This window comes from Amphibalanus amphitrite, unplaced genomic scaffold (genome assembly GCF_019059575.1).
Source record: "Amphibalanus amphitrite isolate SeventyFive unplaced genomic scaffold, NRLGWU_Aamphi_draft 000514F_arrow, whole genome shotgun sequence".
Classification (NCBI taxonomy): Eukaryota; Metazoa; Arthropoda; class Thecostraca; order Balanomorpha; family Balanidae; genus Amphibalanus; species Amphibalanus amphitrite.
The window spans coordinates 55,565-82,995 of record NW_024882008.1 but is presented as its reverse complement, the minus strand read 5'-3'; the positions used below and the strand labels follow the sequence as shown (position 1 = coordinate 82,995).

Below are 27,431 nucleotides of genomic sequence, written 5' to 3'. Positions count from 1 at the left end.
AAAATTCTAGCCACCCAAAATGTGAGAGTGGAAAACTATCCATTCTTATTCTTGAGTGTCATCTTCAGCCCAAATGACAAATTTTTGGAACGCTGACTGTGAACGGTTCGAAATTCGTCTGACTGGTCAGATGTGTGACTGCAAGCATCATACCGGTCGTGAAGACGCATAATATCGCTTGCAGACTTCAATCGGCTGGAAGTCGCCGACGCTCGACACTACCTCTAGTTTCTGGCTTATATCGTGTATATAGGCGAGCCGTCTGAGATCGCTCGCAGGCTTATCCCCGACTGTCTGAATCTGTTCTTTATTCGTAGTTTTTCTACGAATAAAGAAAAACGTTTGGCCCACCAGTTAACATGTTAGCCTAGGCCCTGTTTGATTGCTTACAAAGAAGAATCAATTTTCTCTTCCAGGACGGGAACATTAAGCATCTGACTTCTAATTGGTTTAGGTACCTATTAATTTGAGCTGGATAGGTAGATTTGTTGTGAATTCTAAGTTTCCTCTTCTTACGCTTTCAGTTCCCTCTGTACCATTTTCCAATAAATTAGGTTGTTCGGTTATCATCAACACCTTAATCAACACCATTCGGAGAAGCTATTGTGCATTGAGCAATTTTCATTTAGTTCCGCGCAGCCGTCAATTAGCCGACGTCATCTATCCGATTTCGGACCTTTCAGTACGGAAGCCGACCAAATCATCTAATGAACAGCCTGCTAATGCGACGCCGGTTTAGTGGGCCGCCGATTCCGGTGCCGGCGGCGATGATCGGAGCGGACCATCCCGACGGTCGGTCCGACTCCCACGTGGAGACCGGGCCTCGTCACCGTTCAAAAGGAAGCGCACCTCGCTCGGTCAGCGTCAGTGTCGTCCGTCCCGGCGTGACCAGCGCATCTATCTGGTCACCAGCGGCGGCTGACCTGACCTGACCTGACCGGCGCCGTCTCACACCGCTGCACAGGTGAGAATCCATCGGTTAGTAAGCGTTGAATACAGTTATTGGAAGACCTATACAAAGAAACAAAAATTGAAACTTGTCTCGGCTTTCCCTTTTATCCTGCATTGTTCTTAACCGTTAAACAAGTGTCAAAAGAAATGGTCTTTTACACGTTATAGGACCTATGAAAATAGGTGATAGGTATGCTTTAAATATACTTCCTGGTTTCTCTTGGCAGATGATGCAACCCATTCTGTTTCTCCTGCTGGTCTGGACAACGGTAGATGGCGCTAGTTACCATCGCGCCAATGCGGCATCAGGTCGGTCCTCTATGGAGCTACCACTCTCCCCGCTGACCGACAACCAGCGCCTCTGGCGGCTGCCCGAGGAAGCTAGCCGACCGGCCGCGGCGCCCCAGGGCCTATTGCGCCCCTGGTGGGTAGGCCGGCCCGCCACACTAGGCCGCGGCGAACAGGCGTGGGGGTCGCAAGACAGCACAGGAGGGTCTGATGCTATCTCCGCGAGGTCAACCCGAAACCAACAACATTACGCCAAGCGTGGAATGAACGTGCGCATGTGTGGAGCGCAGTTGACCGACTTCATCGAGAGCCTCTGCCACGATCGTCGCAGGCGGAGCGGCAGCGCAGTCACCGTGCGGCAAATCTCCTCTGCTATGAGCCGTACGTTAGGGAAGGGGACATTGGCTGTAAGATGAGTGAGGCCAACATTTCTATAATAATGCTTCGCGTTGAAAGCTACTTATGTTTGTCACCGACATGTGTCCAAGGCAATGCCGTATTGGTCCAAATAGATATGAAGCTCACCAAATAATGCACACTCAGTTTATGGTCACGGCCTTTCTTCTGTCACATTTCAGGTGAAAGCATCGTAGAGGCCTGCTGCCACAGACCGTGTTCGATTCGGGAGCTATACGAGTTCGTCCAGCCAACATGTGGCGTTATGCATAACAGCTCTCCTCAAATCGCATATACCAGGTTAGTGGCCACAGTAGGTAATTGACCACGTACTGATTTTTTTCCTGGTGACCTGACTCGAGGTGAACGGTGCCTGAACTGTTTGAGGAAACGTGTAAAAGAAGTAGTTTAGGTACGCTAGCTGCGGCCCACCTTGCGATCAATCATTACTTTCCTGCGGCTGAGCCAGAACGCTAATCTACATGCTAGACTTCTGATATGATCTAGGATGCTTGCTCTGTTTATTGCTGGATTGATGTAGGCAGTAGGCACTAAAACAGTTTTCATTTTAAACCTGTCTTATACGTTGTCCTATGATGCCTGTTATATATTTATTTCCTATTCATATTAACGGTAACGTTTCAGGGTCTCGGCACCAGCGGGTGGTCAGCCGACATCCCCTGTCACTGAGAGCCACAGAGTTGTGACCATGGTGAGTGGTCTGGGCTATAGTGAAGCTCGGGGCTTCTTCGACTGATCCAGTGATTGTTAAACCGTAAACGACTAAAATGGCTCATAGTACATACATTGACCCAGTGTGGGAAGATCGATTTGTTGTGGAATTTTCACTTCACAGAGGCAGAGATATCGGATAGCAATAACCAAATCATCAATAATGTTTTCATTTTAGGTCAAAGCGCAATAACTCTAACCTCATTAATTGAAACCCATGCATAACCTATTCAACCGGTGTCTACAGGGTTATCTGTTTCTGTGAGGTTAACTGTCATAACTGGTGTGTTTTTTGGTATACTACCGGACTTAATTGTTGGCGTAAACTCCTTCTAAACTGACCCTGCTTTATTCGTCACAGGCTGGCACTCCGCCCGTCCACTTGCCGGTGTTTGAGGACCCCGGTCTTCCCATAGACGGATTCCAGAAACGCCACAATGATCCTGCTTCCATGGCCTGGGAAACCGACAGTGATCTGGCCAGCTTCTTGGTCGTTTGAGTGGTGTCACGTGACCCATACACCGCCGAGACAACTGCAGAAACGGATCAAAGCTGGAGATGCTGGATACCTGATCTGCTAAACATGCGGAATCTGATAAAGCTGTGACTGTAAATAATAACTCATGTGATACTACTGATGTACTAGCATGCCTATGTGCTGTCGAACACTGCTTCAGTTTCGACGACCATGTGCAATGGGATAGAAAAAAATATACATGTGTCATCATCTACAACAGTCAATACGTCGTTATCCGGAGATCGTGATTTGAAGCTACGGAACACACTTCAGGATTAGCGAACGATTACAGGGGGCAGCATTCTATTAATAGGCACCAGGCGGCTACTGACGGAAAGAGGAATAATGCGATGAATTGATCAAAACACATAACACATATACATGTAACGCTTCCATTTTTACCTTCCGCATTCCATATTCCAGACGTAATTATTTCTGTCGTATGTCATTGCTTTCCAGAACAACACTATTAACTTCTGTGAACAACATCACTATAGAAAGTTTCTGCAGCATTGACCGTTCAAACATGAGTTTTTCGACGAAGCTCATTGTTTTCCTTCCCGATATCAGCTTTTCTGTCACCAAAAACTATCGATGTGTTACAGGGAGTATGCGATTTCAGTTAGTTTGCAACGACCCTAGGGTGGTTGTAACCTCCCTGAACGATCAGTTTGTTTGCAACGACCCTAGGGACGTTACAAAATAACTGCTCATTCCGGGACGTTGTAACGAAACTAGGGTCGTTGCAATCTCCCTAGTTAGTATGCAACGAACCTAGGGTTGTTACAAAATAACTAGGGAGTTTAAGAATTCATCGAGTCTCGTTTCACAGGAGGGCCGTCAACAATCTTGTCCAATGAAAATCTTGTTCAATCTAGCTCATTTAAAAAGAAAAGGGGAACAAAATTTGAACATGCAGCTCAGGAGTATTTCACGACGGCCATCTATAGTACACATTTTGTGCAGATAAGGTGCACATTTGGTGCAGATTTGTTCAAATTAGATGGACATTCGCCAGGAAGCCCTTCGTAAAAACGGCCATTATCCGCTCGTTTCCAGTCTTTTTGTGATCGTAAACGTTCAAACATGTGAAATGATGGTGGTCCCATGCATTATGGTGGGTGTCAAGGTCACGTGAATGTCAGGTCAAGGTCATTGACCTTTGATGACCTTAGTTCACTTCTTCTGGGCTCATAATTTTTAGGCTTACGAAGTAATTTTGGCGCCTTCCTACAATGTCACGAAGCTGTCAGTGTTGGTTGACACCTATTATGGACAGCTAGCAAGACGCCTACTGGTTGACCTGACCTGACCTGACCCGACCTGGCCTAAAAGCATCAAGACATCATCGGTGATCAAAGCTAACATGAAATTCGTGATCAGCGCCCCGAAAAACCTCGTATCAACTAACTCTCCGAAGTATGACCTGTTAAAGGTCATAGGTCCCGATTTTCCCGACTTTTGAGTCACTGGCCTGACCTGGAAGGTCAACCAATAACCTAGCCCCGCCTTTTGCGTTTGCAGCTAGCAAAACACCAATAAGGGCGAGAGTTAACCCCGCAGGACCTGTTGGTTTTCTACATACGCACCGGCCGGGGGGAGGGCTGGTACGACCCCCTCGTCGTTTTTCGCCCCCGTTGGATTTAGAGCGTCGCGGGAAAAAACGAGCGTGTGTGCCGTTAGGAGACACAACAGCTAGTACCCGATTTTAAGGTCTCAGGTCAACTGGTGATCTCTGAGGTCGGGTCATGGGACCCAAGACACGGGTTCGGTTTTTGATCAATAACTTTAAAAAAAAAAACAGTTGCAGAGCGCGATTTTAGCATAAACGTGCTCGTCTTGCTCAGGCGTGTCGAATGGTATACTTTTTGTTCCGATGAGGTCAACTTGGGGTGTTGACCTCGGGTCAAGGTCAGGTCAGAGACCCCTAGGTCGTGAAATTGGTCAAAAGACGTCATGTTGCATTTTATTCGATTCGGCAGGTCTTCCTCAGTCCATTGGTGGCTTGACCGACTCGCTAGCTCAGTTTGATCGGGAGTTATTGACGAAAAGCTCTTATGACCCTAGTGACGTCATAATCACGCAACGTCAACAATGCAAAATTGAAGCTTCTAACCTTTGCAAGGAGTGCATGAAATCACGATCCGTGTGCTTGCAATAGTTTGAGATTGCTCCCGGCGCCAGAATAGCAGTTTTCATTTTTATCAATTGACTTATAGTGTTGAGGTCACGTGACCGACCTGACCTCATGTGATCTTTAGGAAAAATCCTAGAGGTACAAGTTGTGAGACTTCTACATAGGAGATGCACGTTCTGTAAGTTTCATCCCCTGTAAAAGCTCCTCTGGGACTGAGGGCGTTGCGAAGTTGCGGCATCTGAGGACCGTCCACTTATGACGTCATAGGTCAGTAACCTGACCTGACCTGAAAATCTGGTTGGTGTCACAAGATCCGGCTTGAATCAAAGGTCAGGTATGCCTACACTGAGAAAACAGTGTCCCGATTTTCGGGCTCAGAGACCAGTTTTCGGGCTAATGTACCATATTCAAAACAGACAGCACATTTCGAGAACACTTTCTGAGCTAGCGCCACATGGGCTCATACGATCCCTTAAATCGGTATCATTGATCGCAGAAACAGAGCTCAGTCCAGTGGCGGCGGAAGCGGGGGGGCAGCGGGGGCACGGCGCCCCCCCATCTTCCAGGGTGGGGGGGCAAACATATCTTTTTGCCCCCCCAAAATTGTTATCGACGAAGTACCACAATACTTCCATACTACCTACGTCAGGAACATATGCCAGTTTGGCTGAGTACCTTTTTATTAAGTTGATATAGCGAGTAACTTGGATTGATAATAGCAGTTTTCACGACGGGCTATCCGGCGAGCTAGTCCGTGACGGACTATTTCCACCAAACGCCCTCCACACATAATGCTCAGAAATCAAGCAGAGCTATCTACGAGCTACCGGTAACCGAAGTCTGGAAGAGTAGGACGGAACGCGAGTGGCCCGGCAGGCGGCACGGACGTCACGAAAGTGCGTCTGAGCGTGCCACAGGCCTTTCCCCGCGACTCTGCCAGACGCCAGCCGGCATAGGCGCGTGAGCCGGGGGGCAGCATGGGGGCAGCCTGCCCCCACAACTCTGGGGCCGTGGGGGTCTCTGCCCCCGCAAAGTTTCAAAGGGCCAGGAACCGTCGGGGCAGCTTGTCCTCCCCATATTAGCGGCCGAGGGCCTCAAAGAAAAGCTGAATGGATGACAATACCTATTTAAGTAAAAAAATCCCCCTCTGTACGGGGACCCGCAGTTGCTATTGTACACGAACCCCAACTCTAGCCGTCTGTCCTGTCCAGTAACAACCGATAACATTGATATCGACTGCCGGTCCCTGCACAAGAGCAGCTGAGGTTTTCTGTGCGTGCCCTCTGACAGCTTATCGTTGTTCCCTGTGAGGGTGCTGGGACAATTTACTCAGGGTCGCTGTACAGTAGCAACTGCGGGTCCCCGTACCTGACTTGACAGCTCATGTGTGGAAGCTTTTAACGTTTATTCCAGGTTACCAAAAAGGTAGTTTCTTGACTCAGATGAGACTAATTATCTCACTTATTTGCAAATGTTTTATTTTTTATTTTTGTTGTAAAGGCCAAGAGGTGAAAAATAAGTGGCCTAAAACCGGTGAGAAAACTAGATTTGGGGGTACCCTAGGTTCCGGGAAGGATCAGGTGTGCCCCCCCATCCCAAAATACCTTCCGCCGCCACTGGCTCAGTCAGTACCCATTATCGGTGTCAAGCTCTAAAACTAGTCTCACTATTACCGGGGTTACATGAGCGATCCGTTCCAAATACGCACTACGCTAATGCGCATCAGCTCCCCACAAACGGATCTACGGCACCGGTTACATGAGACTAATTCGTTTTATCTACGTCAAACGGATCTTGTTTGGCTCACCCGGGCTGACTCCTCGACGGCCGGTAATTCGCATCACAAACGGAATAGGATTAGCGTACAGTCATGGCGCAGTTGCGGCATTTACCGGGACGACTGAGCTAAATTTTAAATACTTATATCATTTGATAGGCTCAAAAACATTTAAAATTAACATGAAATCAAAAAATGAAAACAAAGTTTTCTTGTTTTAAGTCAGTGGCCACTGATTCGCCATGCAGCGACAGCAGGGTGGTCAGAAAAAATTATCTATCAAAATATTTCATTCATTTTATTTCACATGCAAAGACTAAACCAAAATACCAACATTTTTTTGCTATTTTCTACGAGGCAGCCAATAACAAAATTGTTAAGTATTTTGCATTTTGACGCTTCCAGTCAGCAAAGAATAGTTCTTGTGAAAAACGGCCCGAATCGTGTGCCTCGGACGTTTCGGTTACATGAGCGATCCGTTCCAAATACGCAATACGCTAATTCGCATCAGCTCCCCAAGAACGCATTCAGTGCACCGACTACATGAGCAAATTCGTATCAGTGACGTCAAACGGATCTAGTTTGGCTCTCGGCCCGATGCGCATTACAAACGGAATAGCATACAAATGTGGCGCACTTCCGTAGCAATAGAGGTGACTAAATTAAAAATTTATTATCTTATGTCTTTTTTGCATTTAATCTGCTCAAAACATTCTCAATTAACTTAACAAAAAAAAGTTGAACATAAAGTTGTCTTGCTTTGACTCATTGGGCAATTGCCTCTCTTGATTCGTCTGTAGTGCTGTCAGAAAAATGTTTCAACTGAAATTATGTGGATATTTACTATTTGGTTTTCACTATATTTATTGTTGAAAACTTGGCAAAATACCGACATATTTTTTAAATATTATTTTAAAAGAAGAAAATGAAAAAAATACCTATTATTTTGCATTTTTATGTTTCTTTTTGCGAAGAAATAGTTCCTGTAATACGTATCTTGGTCCTATTCGCTTCTAAGCCTGTTTCTCAGCGGATTTTGTTCGGACCGCCGATTCGTATTAGCAGGTGGATACATGAGTCGGTAGTACGCTCCTGATTCGCATTAGCGGTGAATCCGATCGTGATACGTATTTGCTTTGCTCATGTAACCGCGGATCGGATCGCCGATTCGTACTAGCAGGTGGCTACATGAGTCGGTAATGCGTTCCTAATTCGAATTAGCGGCTAAATACGTATTTACTGTGCTCATGTAACCCCGATATATGATACCAGTTTTCAGCCTGATCCCCATTTTCGAGCTCACCTGATTCCAGTTTGAGGGCTCAAATTGTGTGGTGAAGCCAATATTAGGGCTCACGTCATCGCTTTTCGGGGCTTTGGTAAAAGCTGGATTGCGTCAGCTGGCTGGCCAGCTGGCGACGCACGAAAGGTATTTAATTTTAGATATAAGCGCGGTAGTAGGATGGACATAAATATTTCAAATGGCTTTAAATGAAAAATTGATTGGTAAATATTCATTCTTTTATATCTAGCATTGATATGTAAGAAGCTCTGCTAGCGCCACCATACGGCGCCAGCTGGCAAAAAATCCAGTTAATACCAGAGCCCGCTTTTCGTCCGATGCAGCCCCTCCTCCCCCCTCCCCCGTGCCCAGCAGCTGCGAATAAGACGAAGCCGCGGACAAACTTTTTTTTTTGCTCGGCCAGCCTAGCGCCAGTCTCGAGCGGTGGGACAGTTAACCGGCAATTTTGGCCGGGATGCAAAAGTTACGTTAAACCGGTTTATGTTAACCCGGGAGCAAATAACAACGTGGGAGCCTATCTTAGGTGTGGCAAAGCTAACGGATTACTTACTTGTTGCCGAGGTGCCCAAAGAAGGTACTGGAACCGAAAACACAGCATTGGTTCATGTATTTATTAACATTCATACACACAGTCATACTTGTGCAAGGTGTCAGTGTTCGGTTGTGGGGTGTAATAGCCAGGGAAAAAGTTCTATGAACTGAAAAACCCGGCGCCTATTACTTCGCAACATGGTTGTGTATTCAACATGAACTGCAAGGAGTGCAGACGACATTGCCTGTGCTAACTTAACGTCTCACGGGCAGCGCCGCGCTCTGACACCTTGGTCCCAGAAGCGGCGGCGTTTCTGACCGCAAATCGCAGGAGAGCCGGTCGACGCCGTTGAGGGGACTGAGCAGGCCGCTGCCAGCTCCACCTTCACGTCCGCGCGGCGCAGCTCGGTGTGCGGCGGCGGCTCATCGCGCGGGCCGCACCCGTCCGTCCGCTGCACGAGCCGCTTTTCGATCCGACAGCGCAACACCGGCACGCGATTGCGCTGGCTGAGCGGCGGCAGCGGCACGTAGGCAACAAAACAGTAGAAATCGATGGGCCTGGATCGGCGTTGCCAGCAACGCCGGCAGCGGCGCGGCGGGAGGCGCCAGTGCCGCCGTCGGGGACGTGTGCCCTTCGCTGCGCTCATTCGAGTTGGCCGGCCGGCCGCGCGGCGTAGTCCTTTTGACACGGTGCGAGAAGAGCCGGATGAAGGTGGACTTTTTATTGGCGTTGCTGGTGCTCACGCCGCCGGCGTCCAGTTTGGGCGGCAAGTCCGAGTACCAGGAGTCGGACAAGTCCCGCGCGAACGCCGCCAGCCGGTCGTCGTCACTGCTGGCGGCGGCCCGCCGACGGCGCTGCCTCAGAATCGGACGAGTCGGTGGTACTGAGCACCTCGCGGGACGGGTAGCTGGGAGTGGGCCGGCCGCGGCCCCTGCCAGGCCGCGCCACCTTCACCGGCGCAGCCGCCTTCAAACTGCCCTTGCTGGGCGGCGGGTTGGTCGGCGGAGGCGGCAGCGGTGCCTCGACGTCAGTCCGAGTCGCTGTCACTGGGCGGCCGCCGCGGAGACGGCTTCTGTTTGACCCGCAGCCGGCCTGGGCCGGCTCGGCGCCCTCGGCCGGCGGCGCGCGCCGTTTCGAGCGTTTCACCTTTTCACTGTTACTCTCGCCTGGTCCTCAGCGTCGAGCGGCTCGGCGCTGTTCGGTTTCATGTGGCCCATGCTGCTGGGAAACTCGGGTGGGGACAGCTTTCTGACTGGAGTGCCGTCGAAGATGGAGGAGACGGGGGTGCTCGCAGAGTCCTTGCCCAATGCCCATGATAGAGCCGAGGCTCCACTGGACGCCCAGCTTAATCGGGCTATCGCCGCCCTCCTTCTATGGTGGATTCTTCGGCCCCCTACAGCCACTAGGGCCATCATATACTCCCAGATGGCGGCACCTAGGGGATGAGGGGGGGGGGTGTCTGGGCCACTTGTCCACCTCGTGGCGTCGCCAGCGACGCCTGCGAGTCGGAGCAAATGATTATGGGGTCTTCCTCGAAGGACGGGTGCTTCAGGAGATGTTGCTTTGCCGTTTTGGGCGCCACCATCTCAGATCGGTAAATGGAGCAAATCCTCCCCGCCGCCTCCCGCAGTACCAATGTTGTACTGTCTGGGTGCTCGGTGAGGACCCCAGCGCCGCCTTCCTATTACTCCCCCGGTCGCAGACCCGTCGACCCAGGCCCACGTCGCACGCTGGGGGAGCGCTCCCAGTCACGCCTCCGCAGCACTCCTCCTCGCTGTCGCGGACGCCCCGATCGGCAGCAGGTCCAGGTGGACCGTGACGCCGTCTGTTGGCGTCTACGGGGGCAGTCTCGTGGATAAGCGCGCCTCGGCGGGCAGCGCCACTCCAGTGGTCCCACACCGCTCCCCCGCGCTCTCTCCAGCCGGTCACTGACTTCAGTCACGGTTGGGGGGGGGGCTTCCGCCACGACGCGGCGGGTCCTCCGACGGGAGGGAGAGCGCCTTCGCCAGTAGGCGCGATGCCAGCGCATCCCTCCTCATCTCTCCATCGGCACGACGCCCGCCTCGGCCCTCACGGCGAGTCTTGGAGCATGGAAATCGGGCAGCCAGTGATGACTCATGCCACCATCAGCATCTCCGCCTCCAGGACGCCAAGATGTGTGGCCGCAGCCGCAGGCAGCCACGCCGACCCCGCTGCCCGCATGCCCAAGTAGTCTCGAATCGCTGACACCTCTCCTGAAACAAGAGTGGTGTCGTAAACTTAAACCCCTTGCTGGAGCCCGCCAGCCGCGACAACACCGCCACACCAATTTTTGTGACCCCGGAACTTCCGTCCCGAGCCTTATTTCACGGCACGATGCTACAGTGCGCTACACGTATTGTGGTATTCAGCTTCCATGGAAACATCAACTAATTTGGACGCTCAAACATGGGAGTCAGGAGTGGTTAAGGCCCAGAGCGTTCTGTCTGGTTTATAAAACCTTGGCCAGCAGATGTAAACGTGCTTTTTGTATAAGTGGCTTAATTTTGACGCAAAAGGGCACTAACCTTCGGCGCAAATAATGCAGAAATTTCAGCGCAAATTGCAAAATAGCTTGCGCCGAACTTCGGCGCATGACGGCTTCACGGGCGTCCGGCGTACCATATGGATGTTTTCCAGTTTGGGCTGCAGGTTTTAGCTCTAGGTTTTAGACTGTAGGTTTTGGGTTGGGTTGGGCTGGGCTGGGCTGGTTGGGGTGGTTGGGTTGGGTTGGATTAGGTTAGGTAAGTTTAGGTTAGTTTAGTTTAGGATAGATATGAATACCTATTTTTTGTAAGTTGAATTATTTTTTTCATTTTGTAGCATCATATGCCTTCCATCTTTGAACTGCCATATTCAAGCACCAGAATAAGTATGGACTTGAACCTTTTCCAGTCTGGATGCCTGTATGGAAGTTGTGCAAAATCATGCAGTTGAAGGTATTGTAACCACAAATAAGAGCTCATGACTCAAGTCTCAACTTGTCCATAATTGGTTATCTTGATGTATACTTGTAGACCCTTCCTCTTACTTGGCACACAGGCATGGTGTCACAGTGTTCTAAAATTGGATTTCAATTGGGTGTCCCAATAAAAAAAAATCTGAAGACAAAATGAGATAGATTTAGTCTTTCCGCAAAACTGCATAATGCCATTTTTACCTCAGATTTTGTCAGAACCTTCACAGGATCTGAAATGAAATGATGTAGAGTAGATGCATCAACTGTCAAGTCATGCGTAACCTGGCAGCTGGCTGTTGAATCAAACTTTTGACATATTTTTTTTAGCAAAGATGAAATAAAGCCACTTGTCATATTTTTAGGATGAAAACATTTTCCCCATCATGTGTGGTTATTCACCTAAAATTCTGAAACATGGAACACTGTCATACCAGCATTCCATCATGTCAACCAGCATTCCGCAGCATGTTAGCAGAAGCAGCAGCATGTTATAAGTATATGAAAGATCCAAATAGGTTGTAGGTTGGTAGGTATTGGTACTAAGTTTAACTTAATAGGTTAGTAGGCAAGGTTAGGATTAATTTTAGTTGAGCATCAAGATAACCATTACGAACAAGTAACAAAATCCTTACCTACCCTTGAAAGCATTGCTTCAATCACATCATCACGAAGAACCAGACAAAATTTTTGCACATTCTTACACTATTTGACATCCTGAATCCAGATATGATGCTTTCATGTGGCGCAAATACAAGAAAAACGAATAATCAAACCCGTGCGTATTCGTATCAACGGCGCCACAATTGTAGATCAGACCTTTTCTGAACAAATGCCACCACAATTTTAATTGATAAGGGATTAAAATGGCATGAGCATCAACATCTTGATTTTTTCTAAAAGATAGCGATAACTGATAACTAATAACTTACCATTCATTTTGAAATCACGGCGGTAGGTACACCAACACATGGCACTGAAAACAGCAAAAGACGGAATGGCGGAATGCAACCCATCCTCGGAAGTAATTGGTAGGTGGTCTTACCAAGAAGGAAAAGTTGTTTGGTAGCGGAAGCTACCAAATAACCTTTGCTTTTGGTAGCATGGCATACTAAACAAAAGTCGGTACCGTGGTACTGGTTAGGGATGAAAGCGGAAGCGGAAAAGGCGATAGAGACGATAAAATTTGTACTTACGGATTGCGCGATTTGCGAAATCATTCGGCGCCATTTTGGGTCCTGAAAACGATTGCGCGGTTTCGTTGACGCGGCGTACCTCGACCTGTTTCCCTTGCGCGAGTTTTTAGTATTAGGGACTTTGAATGGTCACGGCTTGCAAGTTTGCTTAATTGCTTCATTCAACATACCAGCTGGAGATCTGTAGCGTTGCGTTGGGTTCATGACTCGTTGCAAAACAATATGAGCAAGGCCATTGGGAAAACGTCCGGACTCCGGCATGGGACGTCCTCGTCCTGGAATGAAATGGGTAAGTACTCCAATATCAGGCTTTTTGATCGTCTATTTAATTGTTAAATTTTATCAGAGGTAGTGTTCCAATTGGGATTTGTCCAGATGACATCAACATTGGTAACTTTCCTGTTTACAAGCTGCTTACTCTTATCACTGGTAGATTGAATAAATAGGTTAATACGAACAATATGTTGATGTAATTTAGCAGGTGGCGTCTCCATAGAAACCCTGTTCGACAAGCTTTGGCAGCTCGCTGGCAGTGTTCTGAAACGTGGGCTCTGTTCGCTCGCTGCTGCCAAAACAGCTTCCCAACAGCCCGCTAGATTGAGATGGCCTAACTGTGTTAAGATGCGAGGGCTGTGCTGTTGACCAATGATTGGTCGAGAAATGCACGCAGGCCGTGACATAGGCTGCTGACGTCTATCATGCTGACCAGGGGCAATCGCTGAAGCAAGGATATATCAGTAGGCGGAACTATGGTCAAGCGTACCCATTTTCGGGAACGCATTTTCGTTCCCATGTTTGGGAACGATAAACCCAAATATGGGAACGCCATGTAGGCATTATTTAAAACAAGAAAAAGAACTGTTAAATGACGTCCAAAAAATATAAAACGATCGTGAACCGCCTGATAGTTGTCTCAATATTGTTGGGAAAGAGTTTGATATTGTAAGGCCCATCGTAGTTTCAAATCGTTCCCCTATTTCTAAAGCAGTCCATCACCCGGGCCGCGAGCCCAAATTTGGGAACGCTGTCGTACACTGGCGCTGCAAGCGTTCCTTATTATGGGAACGGCGTACCCAAAATTGGGAACGATTTCACCGACGCCTTTCAGGGGCTCTTTTCATTAACAAGCATCACGTCCAACGCCGCAAATTATTGTTAACGCAACAATCATCAGATGACCTTTCCGGCAAGACCGTTGCATGTTTCGCCCGGTCTTCTGCGCTTTTATTCCCGTCGATCTCGCAGCGGGCACGCCCCCCTCTGCAGGATTACGTAATCCACAACGCTCAGCGATGTTCAACAAGGTCTTCCATACCTATATCCACCGTCCGCGCCGAGGGTGGAGACATGTCAAGCACCTGTCTGCTAATCACCGAGAGTTGACGAGCACAAGAAGTATCCAAAAATGGGAACGCTGAATATGTTACACCCTCAAAACACCTAGTCCCAATGAAAATCTAGTTTTTTCCTTTCTTAATGAGTGTAAGTGGCAAAAGGCCTGGTAGGATGGGCACGACGTATGATCGAAATCAGCATAAAAATTATAAATAAGCCACACAGAGCGACCTATATCAGAGAAATTCCCCCAACCGATCATGCTTAGAAACGCCGAAGACAAAAACCACGCTCATGACACTGCTTATAAAACAACGCTAAACAGCTAGCATCCAAATAAAATATGTCTTTCAGGGCTGATAAAATACAGCTGAATGATTTTAAACCACTGAAACTGAGTTTACAACAGTAGTTCGGTAAAATCACTGACGTTCCACGCGGTCGATCGCCCCGACACCAAATGTCAACAATATTACCTCGGGACTGTCCGCGTGTTCGCTTGCATATGTCATCATCTGGTGTCGCTAGAATGAAACTTCATAACCAGGCGAAAATTATTATACTTGACCTCAAAATGTAAAAAATGCTTCATTTTCCTTAAACTTGCATGTTAAATGTCGTATAACCCATATTTCCACCATTCTGTCATTTTTAAAAAATCATTAAAAATATCATTCCACGGTCAATTTCCTTGTTCCACGGTCAGATTAAAGATAACTTTATGGAGATTTAGTAGATACTTAAATCAGCGTGCACTTTTTTGAGACGTGATGCACTTTTGAGTTTTAGTGGGCGAACGGCCGAAAAATTGCCTTCCGTTCTCATAAATGGGAACGCCCGTTCCCATATTTGGGAACTCCGTTCCCAAAAATGGGAACGTTCCTATATTTGGGTACTCATGACCATAGTTCCGCCTACTGATATGTCTCCTTTACATAACACGTAGCGTACTGTGATGACGTCATGCAACTGTGATGGCAATCAGGCGCTGACTTTATAATCTGCTGACTAAAAAACAGCAACTGAACAGCGCCATGGTCCTAGAAAGTGGCCGACACAATTGACCCTCCCACCTTCAAAAAATTATTTGGCAATTAAGTGATTTCTTGGTGGTGTTTCGCCAGAGCTGCTAGTTCGTTGCCAGCACTCGTGTCTGCTTGGCTTTCCATGGAGACAGCAACAAGCCCTCCAACAAGCTCCAACACCGCTGAAGCATGATGTCAGATTGCTGAATGCGCCTGCAGCACGGCTGAAGGATCAAAAATGAATGTGTACCAAATTTCACTTAAAATATTGGGTACTTAACTTGTTTACAGGATACCTATTTTTTTAATAAATTTAGTCCGAATGGTTGAATGGGTGGATTTTGAGGAATCAGAGCCCGCACTAAGCATAGCTTGTTGTGCTGACCCTGACCCCACCACCCAATCGCGCAATTCCAATTGTATGGCAGAATTTTGTCTGAACGTTTAACGTGCCCTCACGACTGGGCACAGCCCCCTCCGCTTACTCACGTTACCTGGCTTCTGCGCGGCCCCTGCCACAGACATGCACGCCATTACACGTAGTAGCTAAATGTAGCTGCCTGCACCGGGGCTTAAACCGGGCTCTCACTACCGGCTAAGCCTCAAATTCCGGCGCTTTAATCCACTCGGCCACGGAGGGGACTAATTACCTTTTCATATTAGTTATCCTATTTTGTTCCCTTTTTGGGACCTCTGCTGTTTGTTCCTGTGATGTCATTTGGAAGCAATGATTTGGCATCCAGATGGCGCATAAAGAGACCATCCCACTTCACATAAGTTCTGAGTTCTTCTTCTTCATGGATTAGGGTGCGTAGCCGTCAGCCTAGTTCTGAGTTAAGATAGCCAAATTGAGGTCCCTGTCCCTTGGCTTGCACTTACCAGTTTGGGCACTCACATGGTGGTGAGATGTGGAATTGGCATAGAAATTAGGATGAGCTTAGAGGAGTGACAGGAACAATTTTTTGAAACGGGAGGTTAAGGGAGCTTGGAGGAGGTTGGAGGAGCGACGGGAACAGACCCTATGGGCTTAGGGCTATGACTGTGGCCCTGTTTGTTTGCTGCTGTCAACACAGCTTTCCCTGTTTGGGGTGGCACACAGCTACCCTGCCGGCTGCGCCATGTACATTCCCCAACATCCCATTAGGTGGCTACTGTGTTGTAGGGACAGGACTGGACAAGACTATGAAAGGACTGTGCTGTTGACCAATGAGAGGCTGAGAAATGCATGCAGAGGCAGGATTGCTGACATACACTGACGTAGGCTGCTGACATCTGCACAGCGCTTACTATGGACAACCACATGTGTTGTAAAGGTTTCATTCACACATAACATAGCTAGCAGTGATAAAGTCAGGTAACTGTGGTGTAAATAGACGAGCAGACATCATAAGTCTGTTGAGAAATAAACTTTGGATGAACAGGGCCAGGTATTCCACTGGTGGCACAGTATTTAAAACTGGGCCCTGTTTCACTGATGATAGCAGCACACTGGCGGCACATTTCTTGAGCTGACGTAATGTGATGACGTCATATTATTGACTAACAAGCGAATTAGCACAGTGAACAGGCAGGCCCACATTCATTGGGCTTTAACTAACAAAAGCACTTCCTTTTTTACAGATGACTTGCTGTTTGATGATTCAGTTCTTCAGGAAAGTGAAGTACCGCTTCAGGCTCATGGCCGCTATCTAAATAATAGAAGAGGCAACTCTAAACCAGGCAAATGTCACAAGCCAAGGGCAATGAAAGGTCAGTATTTCATAAATGTCTGAATGTTTTTGTATATGGCTGTGGGCCTGGGTGCCTGCAAAGTACCATATCCCCCCCCCCCCCTGACCGGGCTCACCTGCACCTTGTTCACCAGCATTAATTTGAATAATAAAAGATGTAACACAGTAGATAGCAGCACAGCCCTCTGAGGTCTGTTGTGGCCCTCTTGCCTGTTGCCAGCTGGCTTAGTGCGGATATATGGGTCAAACAAAGCTATGTGAATCAGGTAGAACGCTTCCGGCGAGAAGTGGGGACAGATGAGTTTAGTAACTGCGACTCTGAGGGCCAAACAAACTTAGGTTGCCATGGTAATGGGCGAATTTGGCATGAGTACGCATATACTCATTTTTCAATGAATTATTTCAGAAAAAAGCAAACATACTTGTTGTATCAGTACAATAATGAATTGCAGTTTTCATAAATGATCCGTGTTTGGCCTAAATAATATCAAAATCAACTCTTAAACTGAATGGCTTGTGCTGCCATAGGTTACCTCCAGGGGTGGAAATCTGTCAAAATGTCAGGGGGGTCCAGGCCGGACAGATGGAGGCGGGCTGGATGCAGAACCATTGACTTACATGGCAGTAATTCGTTTTCAGGGGGGGGGGGTCCTGCCTGACCCCCCACCCCCGAGATCTCCACCTCTGGGCCCTGTTTCACCGGTGATAGCAGCACGCTGCTATCAAATTGCGCGAGCTGACGTAATGTGATGACGTCATACTGCTGACGTAAGGGGCAATTCTGGCGCACGATTACCGCAATATTGTTTTACGTCATCAACTTATTTTCCTTAAACCCGACTTCTTTTAAATACATCATATTAAAAAAATCTATATTAAAAATGAATATGCTATCATGTCTCATGACTGCGTTAACTCTTACTTTTATTTAGGCTCATACGTCACTTACTGCCGCGGCCAAGGTCGCGGCAATCGTGCGCCGGAACTGCCCATCACGTCAGCAGTATGGCGTCATGACATGACGTCAGCTCGCGAAACGTGATAGCAGCGTGCTGCTATCACCGGTGAAACAGGGCCCTGGTTACCTGACACTCTGGATCCCGAAATTGTCACTAGCTTATCTGCCAAATTTGTTGTTAAGAATGCTCAAGGTGCTGACAGCGCTAGCGCAAGTGTCGCCACTTTTCGTGATGCCAAAAGGTATAATATGAAGTGACTTAAACTCAATTAAAGACCAAGAATGGTCATGCCTGTGGGCAAGCAATATTTACCAGTATAACGCCTTTGGGGGCGACTAACGGAGCGAGCGAGAGGGTGGGCCTTGCACGTGCGAAATTTCGAGGGGTACCTCCAGCTGACTTGTGCACGGCACCCTACTAACCGGTCTCCAGCGATGTGCCAAATTTGAGCACAATCGGCCCAGCCGTTCTCGAGATCTGGAAGCGGCACCCTGCACGTGCGCACGTGCACAATGGGTCCCAACTGACTTGTGCACGGCACCCTACTAACTGGTCCCTAACCGTGTACCAAATTTGAGCGCCATCGGTCCAGCCGTTCTCGAGATCTGGAAACGACCCCGGCACGTGCGCACGTGCAACAGCACCCCAACTCTGGCACATGGATATCCATTGCTTAGTGGGTGCCTACCTACATGCCAACTTTGAGCGCAATCGGCCAAGTAGTCACCGATATATTGCAACTATTACAAAGCTGACACCAGCTCTTCGTTTTGCACGTCAACGTGGCACGTGCATAGGGGTCACTCACATGTATCGGGAATAGTCCAAAACTTGGTAGAAGGAATGAAGCTACCCTACAAAAATTACCGCATGTAAATCGGTCAAGTGGTTGCTGAGATGAGCGTCGCAAAATCGTGACCACGGCCGGCCGGCCGGCCGCTCATACTCAGAAATTTCCATTATTCTACGTAAGACTCCGCTCGTTTCGCTCGCTCCGGAATAAGTTTCAACCCTAAGCATGTTTTATCATATGACTTCATCAGTAATTGGTTGTCAGCCCGTTGGTGATGTGTCAATAAACTAAACTAAACTAAATATGCTTGCATGCATTTGAAGGTTGTTGTGATGTTTGCAGAGAATGACACATGCCATTTTCCCATCATAGAACGCACATGGGGGGGGGGGGGGGTGCTACCACTCCCGCGCCATTTCGTTCCTGTTGGAGATAGAGCTTCGCGGTAAAGACCAAAAAGATTCTATGGGAAGAGACGAATCCAATGATACCCAGTTTTACCTTCTCAGGTCAGTCATTGACCTTCCAGGTCAGGTCAACCTAAACACTGTTGCTGTCTTGGGTCACCGTCGGATATCAAGTGCGCTGCTCATCATATACCAATGACGATGCCGTTTTGTGGTGCCAAGCCAGCTAGAACCTCTTTGTCACACTATCCGACCACGTTTTTGCTGCTGAGGTAATTTCAGGTCAAGTTAGGTCAAGGTCAATGATATGTGTTTGTTTGTCAGTGTGTGTCTGTCTGTGTGTATACTGATGTTTGCACCGATTGTTTATGTGTCCATATTACATGAGATTATGAAATGAGAAGCCTTTACCGAAAATACAGCCAAAGAAACTTCACGAAAAGTAAATTCAGCTTGCCTAAAATGCAATGTTTTTAGAAGACCTAGGTTGACCTTGACCCTGACCTTGACATCTGTACATCGTCGAACAACATGTTCCATGATAGGTGGGAGGTAAGACTGGCAAAAAAGGCCGAAATATCAAGGTGTCAAAAGCTCACAAGGCCGATAGCCAACGAAAGATATTGGGTATTTGTCATTTTAAAGAACAAGGTCATATCTCCAAAACCAAAAACCACAGAAACTTGAAATTTTCATTGGATATCAAGAAAGGATAGATGATACGAAAAATCAAGCTTCTATCTCTAAAAATGTTAGTGCAGAGCAGAAAAACTACTTGGGGGGGGGGGTGCCAATCCCCCCTCCCTCCATGTGCGGGCGAGGGATATGGAAGTTGGAAGATATGGAAGGGACACCCTTTAGTTGAAAGCAGGGGCCGTATTCACGTCGATCATTTTCGTAAGAATTTTCTTACGCATGACCTAATTCTTCAGATTTTTTTTTTAATCACGTGAACTCCGTCGATAAAAACTTACGAAGTGTCGACGTGAATACCAAATTATACTTGGGAAAGAAAATCGACTTACGAAGTCGACGTGAATACGGCCCCAGAGCACTTTCGTGCATGGGGCATATTTCATGGGATCACAAGTAGTTGCTCCTGGTCAAGGTAGATTGTAAAAATATTCCTAGTGTTGAGGCCCCCACTTCACTGTGGAAGGCAACACTTCCCCAGCATAAAATCGCAAAGGTATAATCTTTGTGCATTTTTAAACCTTTTCATTGCATCCATTTTTGTAATCCTGACTCTAAAAAAATGGGGTTAAGTTTTATAATTTTATGTTCGAGAAGCTCACTATTTATGGAACTGCTGCAAATTTGCATGTTCAAGTACCATTCCCCAACAATAGATTTTGAAATATGTCTATTACAAAAATAGTGGCGTGGGGTAGGTTCGTGTACGCACTGTAGGGACACATTCGTGCAACCTTTTTTCATCATTGCGGTCTATGACTGACTGTGTAGTAGGTTTCATTTATGATGCTCGCCTAGAGCTCAGTCTCGGCTCCCGGTGCGGCCGGCCACGGTGCATGCGATGTCATGAAATGGGAGTCACGTCGCCTGGGCGAGGTCAGGGAGGCGGGCCGATGGCCGGCAGCTGGTAGCCCATTCTTGGTGCTTACCCCAAATGCTTATTGGTTATCCCACCCCCTGCCATTTTTTTTAACTTTGTGGGGTGTGCTGAAGTGCCCCACCCCTTGCACAAAGTGCCCCATGCACTGGGTAGTTTCGTGCAAACCAATAGAGTTATTAGAAGTCTCTTTTAATAGAAAAAAATGTTAGCAGATGACTCTTCTAGGTAAAAAATATTTGCAAGAGTTGTTTTCCATACCACAATCAACAATTTTATCATTGCTCCAACCAAAGAACATATATTTGGAATATTAATTATCCATTATTTTGCACAAAAGTGCCCCACCCTACCTGTTTATAATGCGTCACAGTAAATAATGTTCCAATTTTCAGGAAAAGCTGGTGCTCATCGGAAGAACATGGTCAGGCCTAGTGACCATCATGTTGCAGCTCCTGCAGCAACATTAGAACTGGAGTTGCAAGGGGCATTCGATCAAGGTATGTTCATGTTATATGATAAATGTGAGTGTCCGAACTGTTTCTTTATTAGCATATCTTAGTTATCTCACAATTTCACCTGCTTGTGGTAGCATCCATTACCACCAAAGGTTTTGTCTTCTAGGGGTCTATTCCACTGGATCCTCCCCAAAAATGATTAGAGGAGGCTGGATTTCGCCACGATTTTTGCGACCTAGGGTAGTGTGGGGTAATTTGAACATATTTTTACGTCTTCTCCGTTGTACCAAATTCCAGCTCAACCCTGGATGAAGAAAAACTGTTTCAGTAGCGCATGTGTCACTTGCTTTCACCATGCAAGCCTCATTTTTGGACGAGCCGAGCATACCTTGAATAGCATAGCATCACTTCTCCATCAAGTCACGGTGTGTTCAAATTGCCCCACCGTGGGGTAATTTGAACACACTGCCTTTATCTGCCATAAAAACGATAGTCTCGCCAGCACCGATGTTGTTTGACCCATAAACGAATAGGCAGAGCAATTCTAAACATAGCTTCATTTGAAAAAGCAACACAACAACAAAAATAACAGTTGCAGAGTATCAATATCTGCACGCTGCACACTGGTCAGTTGACAGAATTCGCCTCTCTTCAATGAACAGAACGTCTATCATCTCCGTTCGATAAAAACCCTGCCAAACCTTACTTCATCTGTTATAGTGGTGCCAATCGGAACCTGGACATTCGGAGTTTCGATTCTTTATATTGTCCAATTCGGAATTGATTGCACAAAGGTATAGTAGTCTGGACAACATTGGACGATAGCCTGCCACACTTACGCGTTTTCATCAAGTAATCGTGCGTAGCATTGATTGGCGAATGGAAAGCTTGTTAAGCTCTCAATATAATGAACACCTTTCGGCTGGTAAAATTACATGATAAGCAATATAAATGACGGTTTTGAGTGTTGATAGCTGCATAATTTTCGGACATATTTGGACAAATAATTGTTTTTAACATTTTTTTGGACGGAAAATCAACGAAAATGCCGGACATTAGACGGATATTAGACGTAAATTTTCTAAAACTGGCATCACTTATTTGCTACTGCTTTGGGTCGAAAATATTGGCAAAAAAAGAACTGGGAGCGTTGTTTTTTCGGAGCTATCCCTGTCTTCATTGAAATTCTCACACTATGCTCAAATTACCCCACGCTAAAAGTTATTTTGCCATTTTTAAAAACAGGATTCAAAAGCAAATTTCTTGGATTGAAGGCACTGATTAGGTCATTGTACAACAAAAGCCGTTGCGTATTAGGCGCTAGCAATGCAAGATTTTGCGCTGCAATGAAGTTGCAATGAAATGTTGTTAGGCGTTTTTCCTTGCGAAATTGATTTTTACACTGTGCGTCAACATCTTCATTCCCTGAAACTTTAAACCCCGTTCATATGATAGCCCTTTTGGTTACGATAATTTCTCTCATTGGTCTTATTGTCATGCCACTTATGGATTTTCCGTAATTTTGTGTTATTCACACTAAGTTCAAATTGCCCCACATGTTCAAATTACCCCACCCTACCCTATAGAACATTTTTAGAGGAGATATCAGCTGCCTGCGACTGACAATAGCAGACGATTCTGGTGCACACAACAACGGTTAACCGGTAACCCGCACCCCGTAGGGCTATCGGCCGACCCTACCACCCGGACCCGTGGGGGGCGGGCGATAGCCCCCCCCCCCCCCTAAGATCTCGGAAAGTTACCAGCCGATTTTCAACATTCAAACGGCGTATGATATCCCCACCAGGGAATTACCTTGTGACCCAATTTCATTGACCTTGGTCCAACCAATGACGTGACAGGTGAGGTCAGGTCAAAGGTAGAATTTTTACCGTCAACAGATATTCCTAGAAAGGTGTTGTAAAATCGAAAAATGCATATGCGATTGAAACTCATCGATGGGTCATTGTTTGACAAACGCATATTCTGCTTTTTGAGGTCACTGATAGGTACCAGGTCAGGTCACTGAGGGTCACAGTATGAAAGTGTCATGGTACATGTTTTATGGTTGATTTTACATGACAAATGCGATGTTGTGGTTCAGGCAACCTTTGGGACCAGTTGCGGCTACGTTCTTGTAAAGGTCAGGTCAAATGAGGTCAAATTGTATAGTTGATATTGCTTACATAAAATGGGTATCGGTAGTCGGTACCATACAGCGCGTCACGGGGAGTCTTATGGTGGTCTTTGTTTTGCACTAAGAAGTCTAGAATTGCCAAACATATATATTTTTTTTAATTGAGTTGTAATTTCTAAATTGAGTTTGATCGCGAACAAGTGAGGTGACGTCATCAGCCAAATTTGGTGAACAAACAGCGAACAGTTCACGAACGTTCATGAATCGTTCGCTATCACGGTGAAGAGGGGGTGGATATGGTCCCTTTCTAATAATTTTAGGATGTTGACCTCAGGTCAAGATCAGAGGGCTGTTCGGCTGCGCAGCCAAAATGAAATATGCTGCAGCACGCATGCGCAGTGAGGGCTACGGTTCCCGTTAGTCCCGCCCACACTACAGCGTCACCGCCTGTGTGACGTCAACTACTGAAGTATACTTCGTTTTCCTGCAGCCGGAAATTCGATGCTGCAGGAGGCGAAAGTGGCGCGGATTAAAGTTAACCGTCCAATATTTCTTATTGTAAGCGGTTTGTATGCTGTTTTTTGGGTATCATTATCACTCTTTTCGGTGGCTTATTGGTATTCACCGCATTTGAACGCAATTTAAACGTTATTTGAGCGACAATCACCAGTCCACCCGCACAACGGTTCGCCGCGTTTGAAATAGGCTGCAGCGACGCTCGGCCGCGGCGTGTCGGCGGAGATTGGGCGGAGCCAGGCGGTTGACGTCACCCAAGTATGACGCACGCAGCACAGATCTATGCTGCAGGGACCCGAACAGCCCTCAGGTCAAAGCCACTTGGGCCAGAAAGCTGCTGGGAAGATATCGTTCTGCATATCATTCGATGTGGCAGTTCTTTCTGAGTCAATTAATGGTTCAACTGACTCGCTAGCCCAGTTTGATCAGAAGTTATGAGTGAAAAGCTAGAATTACACCAAACCTTGACACCAAACAAGTTAAAATTTTATGTCTTGTTTGATGTCATGCAATGTCTAGAATGCAAATTTAAGCTTTAGCATTGAATGAATCATAATAAACCTTGATATTATGGGCTTGAGATACGATTTGCGCGTTTTTTACTTGGCGAAAAAAGACGACTATAACCGTGTGAGTTACTGTATGGGAATACCAGCGCAAAAGCTATAAAAATGCGGCCCTGTCTATGAACGTCCACGAACAGTTCGTGAACAGGGCACTGCTCGTAAACACGTGACCTTTGCAGTGACCCTAACACCTTAAAGGAAATAGTTCACTTTTTAACATGGGTTTTGAACTGGAATAGCAGTTCCGTAGCTTGGGCTGAGACGAGCATAAATCAGGAGCTTTTACAGCCCAACGATCACCCTAGGCAAAGATATTCTATTTCTCGTCCCGAAAAAGGTGTCTTGCGGTGAGGATGTGTGCCTTGCATATATTTCCATCCAGTACGAAAAGAGCATGGGTCCCGAAAATTCTTCAGAAACTAGAGAGATTATCTACGAGAACTCTAGAGAAATTCTCGTACTGATCAATTAGGACATTCAGGGGAACATTATCAGATCGAGCAGATCGCCCAAATGCCGGTGGCTGCGATAATTTCTCTGTTTCTGAAGAATTTTCGGGACCCATGCTCTTTTCATACTGGATCGCGTGTGCCTTACAGAAACTGAAAAGTTCTTCCTATATCAAAATATAGAAAAAAAATATTTTGTTATAAAAAGGTTTTATTTTCTTTGCTGATTATTTTTAACATAAAAAATCATAAATCGTTGCAAAAAAAATAATTTCGTGAAAGTGAACTATTTCCTTTAACATTAGTTTTGAGTTGAGATAGCCAAATTGGGGTCCCTGGCCTGCAATTACTGGTTTGGGTGCTCACAACATCGAAAAATGCTACAAATTGAAAATATTTGATCTCAAAGTTGCAGCACATGGATTCAGAGGGGCTAATGTATTTGAATGCCCCCTCTGGATGTGTGACATCAGTGCAGATGTAACGATTTTTAAATGTTTAACTACAACGTTTGGTAGCACGTGGTGATATATATGCTGCATTGCGCAACATCTGCCGCAATTTAAGGATGCCTAATTATTGCTTCCAAATGACGTCGTAGGAATAGCGGAGGTCCCAAAAAGTAAACAAAAGTAAAAGTCTGATATCTTGAAAACCAGTGAATATTTTTTCTGTGAAATTTGGTAGATATATTTTTTATCTTTCTCAACCAAGCGACATCACTTTTATGCCAATTCATTAACTTTTTCGAAGGTGGGAGCCGGGAGTTTCCCTTTAATGCCAGAATTCGTGAGCAATCAAATAAACAAACAAGCATTGTTGACGGAACTGTTCATGAACAAATATACGAACACCAAACTTTGAATAAATGTTGTTTTAATTTGCAGAATTGCTCATGTAAACTGGTCTTTTTGAAAACATTATTTTCTATAACTGTAATGAAAAACCTAAGTCACGTGGCTGATAAATTATATATATATAATAAAGCGCCTTAAAACTGCGCTTTATTTAATCACATTATTTTCAATGAAGCTGATGTTTTTGTTTGGGCTTGTTGGCTCATGCATGCATTGCAATTGTCAATGCATGTGCTATATCTTCAGCTGGTTGTCCATGTGCTTTTCAGAACAACATCAGCCATCTTCCGGTGATCAACATAATCCAGAAGGGCAGTCATGGAGTGCCAGACAGGCTGTGGAAACTGACAATTGGGACAACATAAGAAGTGCAGTCTTCCAGGATGTCGTAGCTGCCCGCACAGTGCCAGCAACAGGTGAGGATGGGTTTAGCAGATTACGCATCCATCTTACAATCTTACATGCATTTTACATGTATTTGGAGTGGACATTCAATTATTTTAATCGGGGCGCTTTTCACCCGCTGCTGCCAAAACAGCTTCCCCAACAGCCCACTAGATGGCTTACTGTGTTGAGGCGCGAGGGCGAGGGCTTTGCTGTTTGGTTGGTGCTGTTGACCAATGAGAGACCGAGAAACACACGCAAGCCGTGACGTAGCTGCTGACGTCTGTTCAGCCCTTACTATGGTCAAGTGCTGAAGCGAGATAGGTTTTCAGTACAGCATCATGATGTCTCCTTTACATAGCACGTGGGCTGCTGTGATGACGTCATGTAACCGTGACAGCAATCAGGCGCCGACGTCATAGTCTGCTGATAAAAAAAAACAGCGATTGAACAGGGCCCAGGTATGGCCATCTGTCAACCGCAGACCGTATCTGTTAGAGGCTCGCAACGAGGGCTGTAATCGAATCACCTTCTTCAGCCTTCAACAGTCACTACGTTTCCATGACACGCTTAAATCGATTTAACGAAATTTCACGTGCGTTTTTCTCGGAAACTATTCATCTTCATCTTGTGCAAAAAAAAATGAGTGTATTTATTTGTATTTGTACATATCGCGGCTTTTCAGACCGCGATTGATTGATCGATTGATGATTTATCGATTGACGATCGATTGACGAATGATTGATTGATTGATTGATTTATGGTTTTAGCTACCGCTTAATCCTGTATTTACAGTTTTAAATGTCTTAATGATATGGTCGAGGAAATCCATTTTGCAAAATTGGTTTAACTTGTGCCCTGGAAACGTAGGCAATAGGTCTATAAGAGATTTTAAACAGATAGCAAATTTCGAGAACACATTTTTTCTTAAAGGTACCCTCCCACCTACAAAAAAGTTTATGAATTGACATGAAAGTGATGTCACTCGGTTCAGAAAGAGCGAAAACGAATATCTACCAAATTTCACCGAAAAATATTCACCGGTTTTCAAGATATTAGACTTTTACTTTTGTTTACTTTTTGGGATCTCCGCTGTTCCTAGCGACTTTATTTGGAAGCAATAGTTTGGCAGCTGAAAGTGCGGCACTTGCTGCGCGCAAAGCAGCATATACCACCGCGTGCTACAAAACGTTTTAGTCAAACATTTAAAAATCGTTAGGTATCTGCGCTGACGTCACACATTCAGAGGAGTATTCCTATGCATTAGCCCCTCTGAATCAAAATACTGCAATTTTGAAATTCAATATTTCCGATTTAAGGCATTTCTCGATGTTGTGAGTGCCGAAACCGGTAATTGTGAGCCAGGGACCCCATTTTGGCTATCTCAACTCAAATCTAATGTTAAGGTGGGAGGGTCCCTTTAACGGATTATCATCAATATA

General features: G+C 46.3%; 2 protein-coding genes across 5 annotated transcripts in view; both read left to right on the top strand.

Moving 5' to 3' along the window:
* The first annotated feature begins 1,178 nt into the window (after positions 1-1,178).
* Positions 1,179-3,096, top strand: LOC122393080. 2 transcript variants are annotated; one of them, XR_006258622.1, is made up of 3 exons: positions 1,179-1,620; positions 1,818-1,935; positions 2,281-2,347. XR_006258622.1 is itself a non-coding variant. In XM_043388704.1 (3 exons), exons 1-3 carry the CDS (start codon positions 1,272-1,274, stop codon positions 2,781-2,783), a joined length of 522 nt encoding a protein of 173 aa, XP_043244639.1. In that variant the 5' UTR covers positions 1,208-1,271; the 3' UTR covers positions 2,784-3,096. The 2 variants fall into 2 exon arrangements, 1 of the variants encoding a protein (XP_043244639.1); XM_043388704.1 differs by lacking the exon at positions 2,281-2,347 and adding an exon at positions 2,729-3,096 and having other exon boundaries at positions 1,208-1,620.
* A 9,534-nt stretch (positions 3,097-12,630) lies between these two features.
* LOC122393082 overlaps positions 12,631-27,431 on the top strand; it is a 33,153-nt gene continuing 18,352 nt past the window's right edge. Inside the window, exons 1-4 of one of the 3 annotated variants that reach the window (XM_043388708.1) lie at positions 12,631-12,638; positions 16,784-16,912; positions 21,018-21,122; positions 25,875-26,021. In XM_043388708.1, the coding sequence (XP_043244643.1) occupies positions 16,906-16,912; positions 21,018-21,122; positions 25,875-26,021 (259 nt within the window). In that variant the 5' untranslated portion in view covers positions 12,631-12,638; positions 16,784-16,905. Of the gene's footprint in view, positions 12,639-12,751; positions 13,093-16,783; positions 16,913-21,017; positions 21,123-25,874; positions 26,022-27,431 lie in introns of those variants that run through there. The other 2 variants (XM_043388706.1, XM_043388707.1) reach the window with 2 other exon arrangements.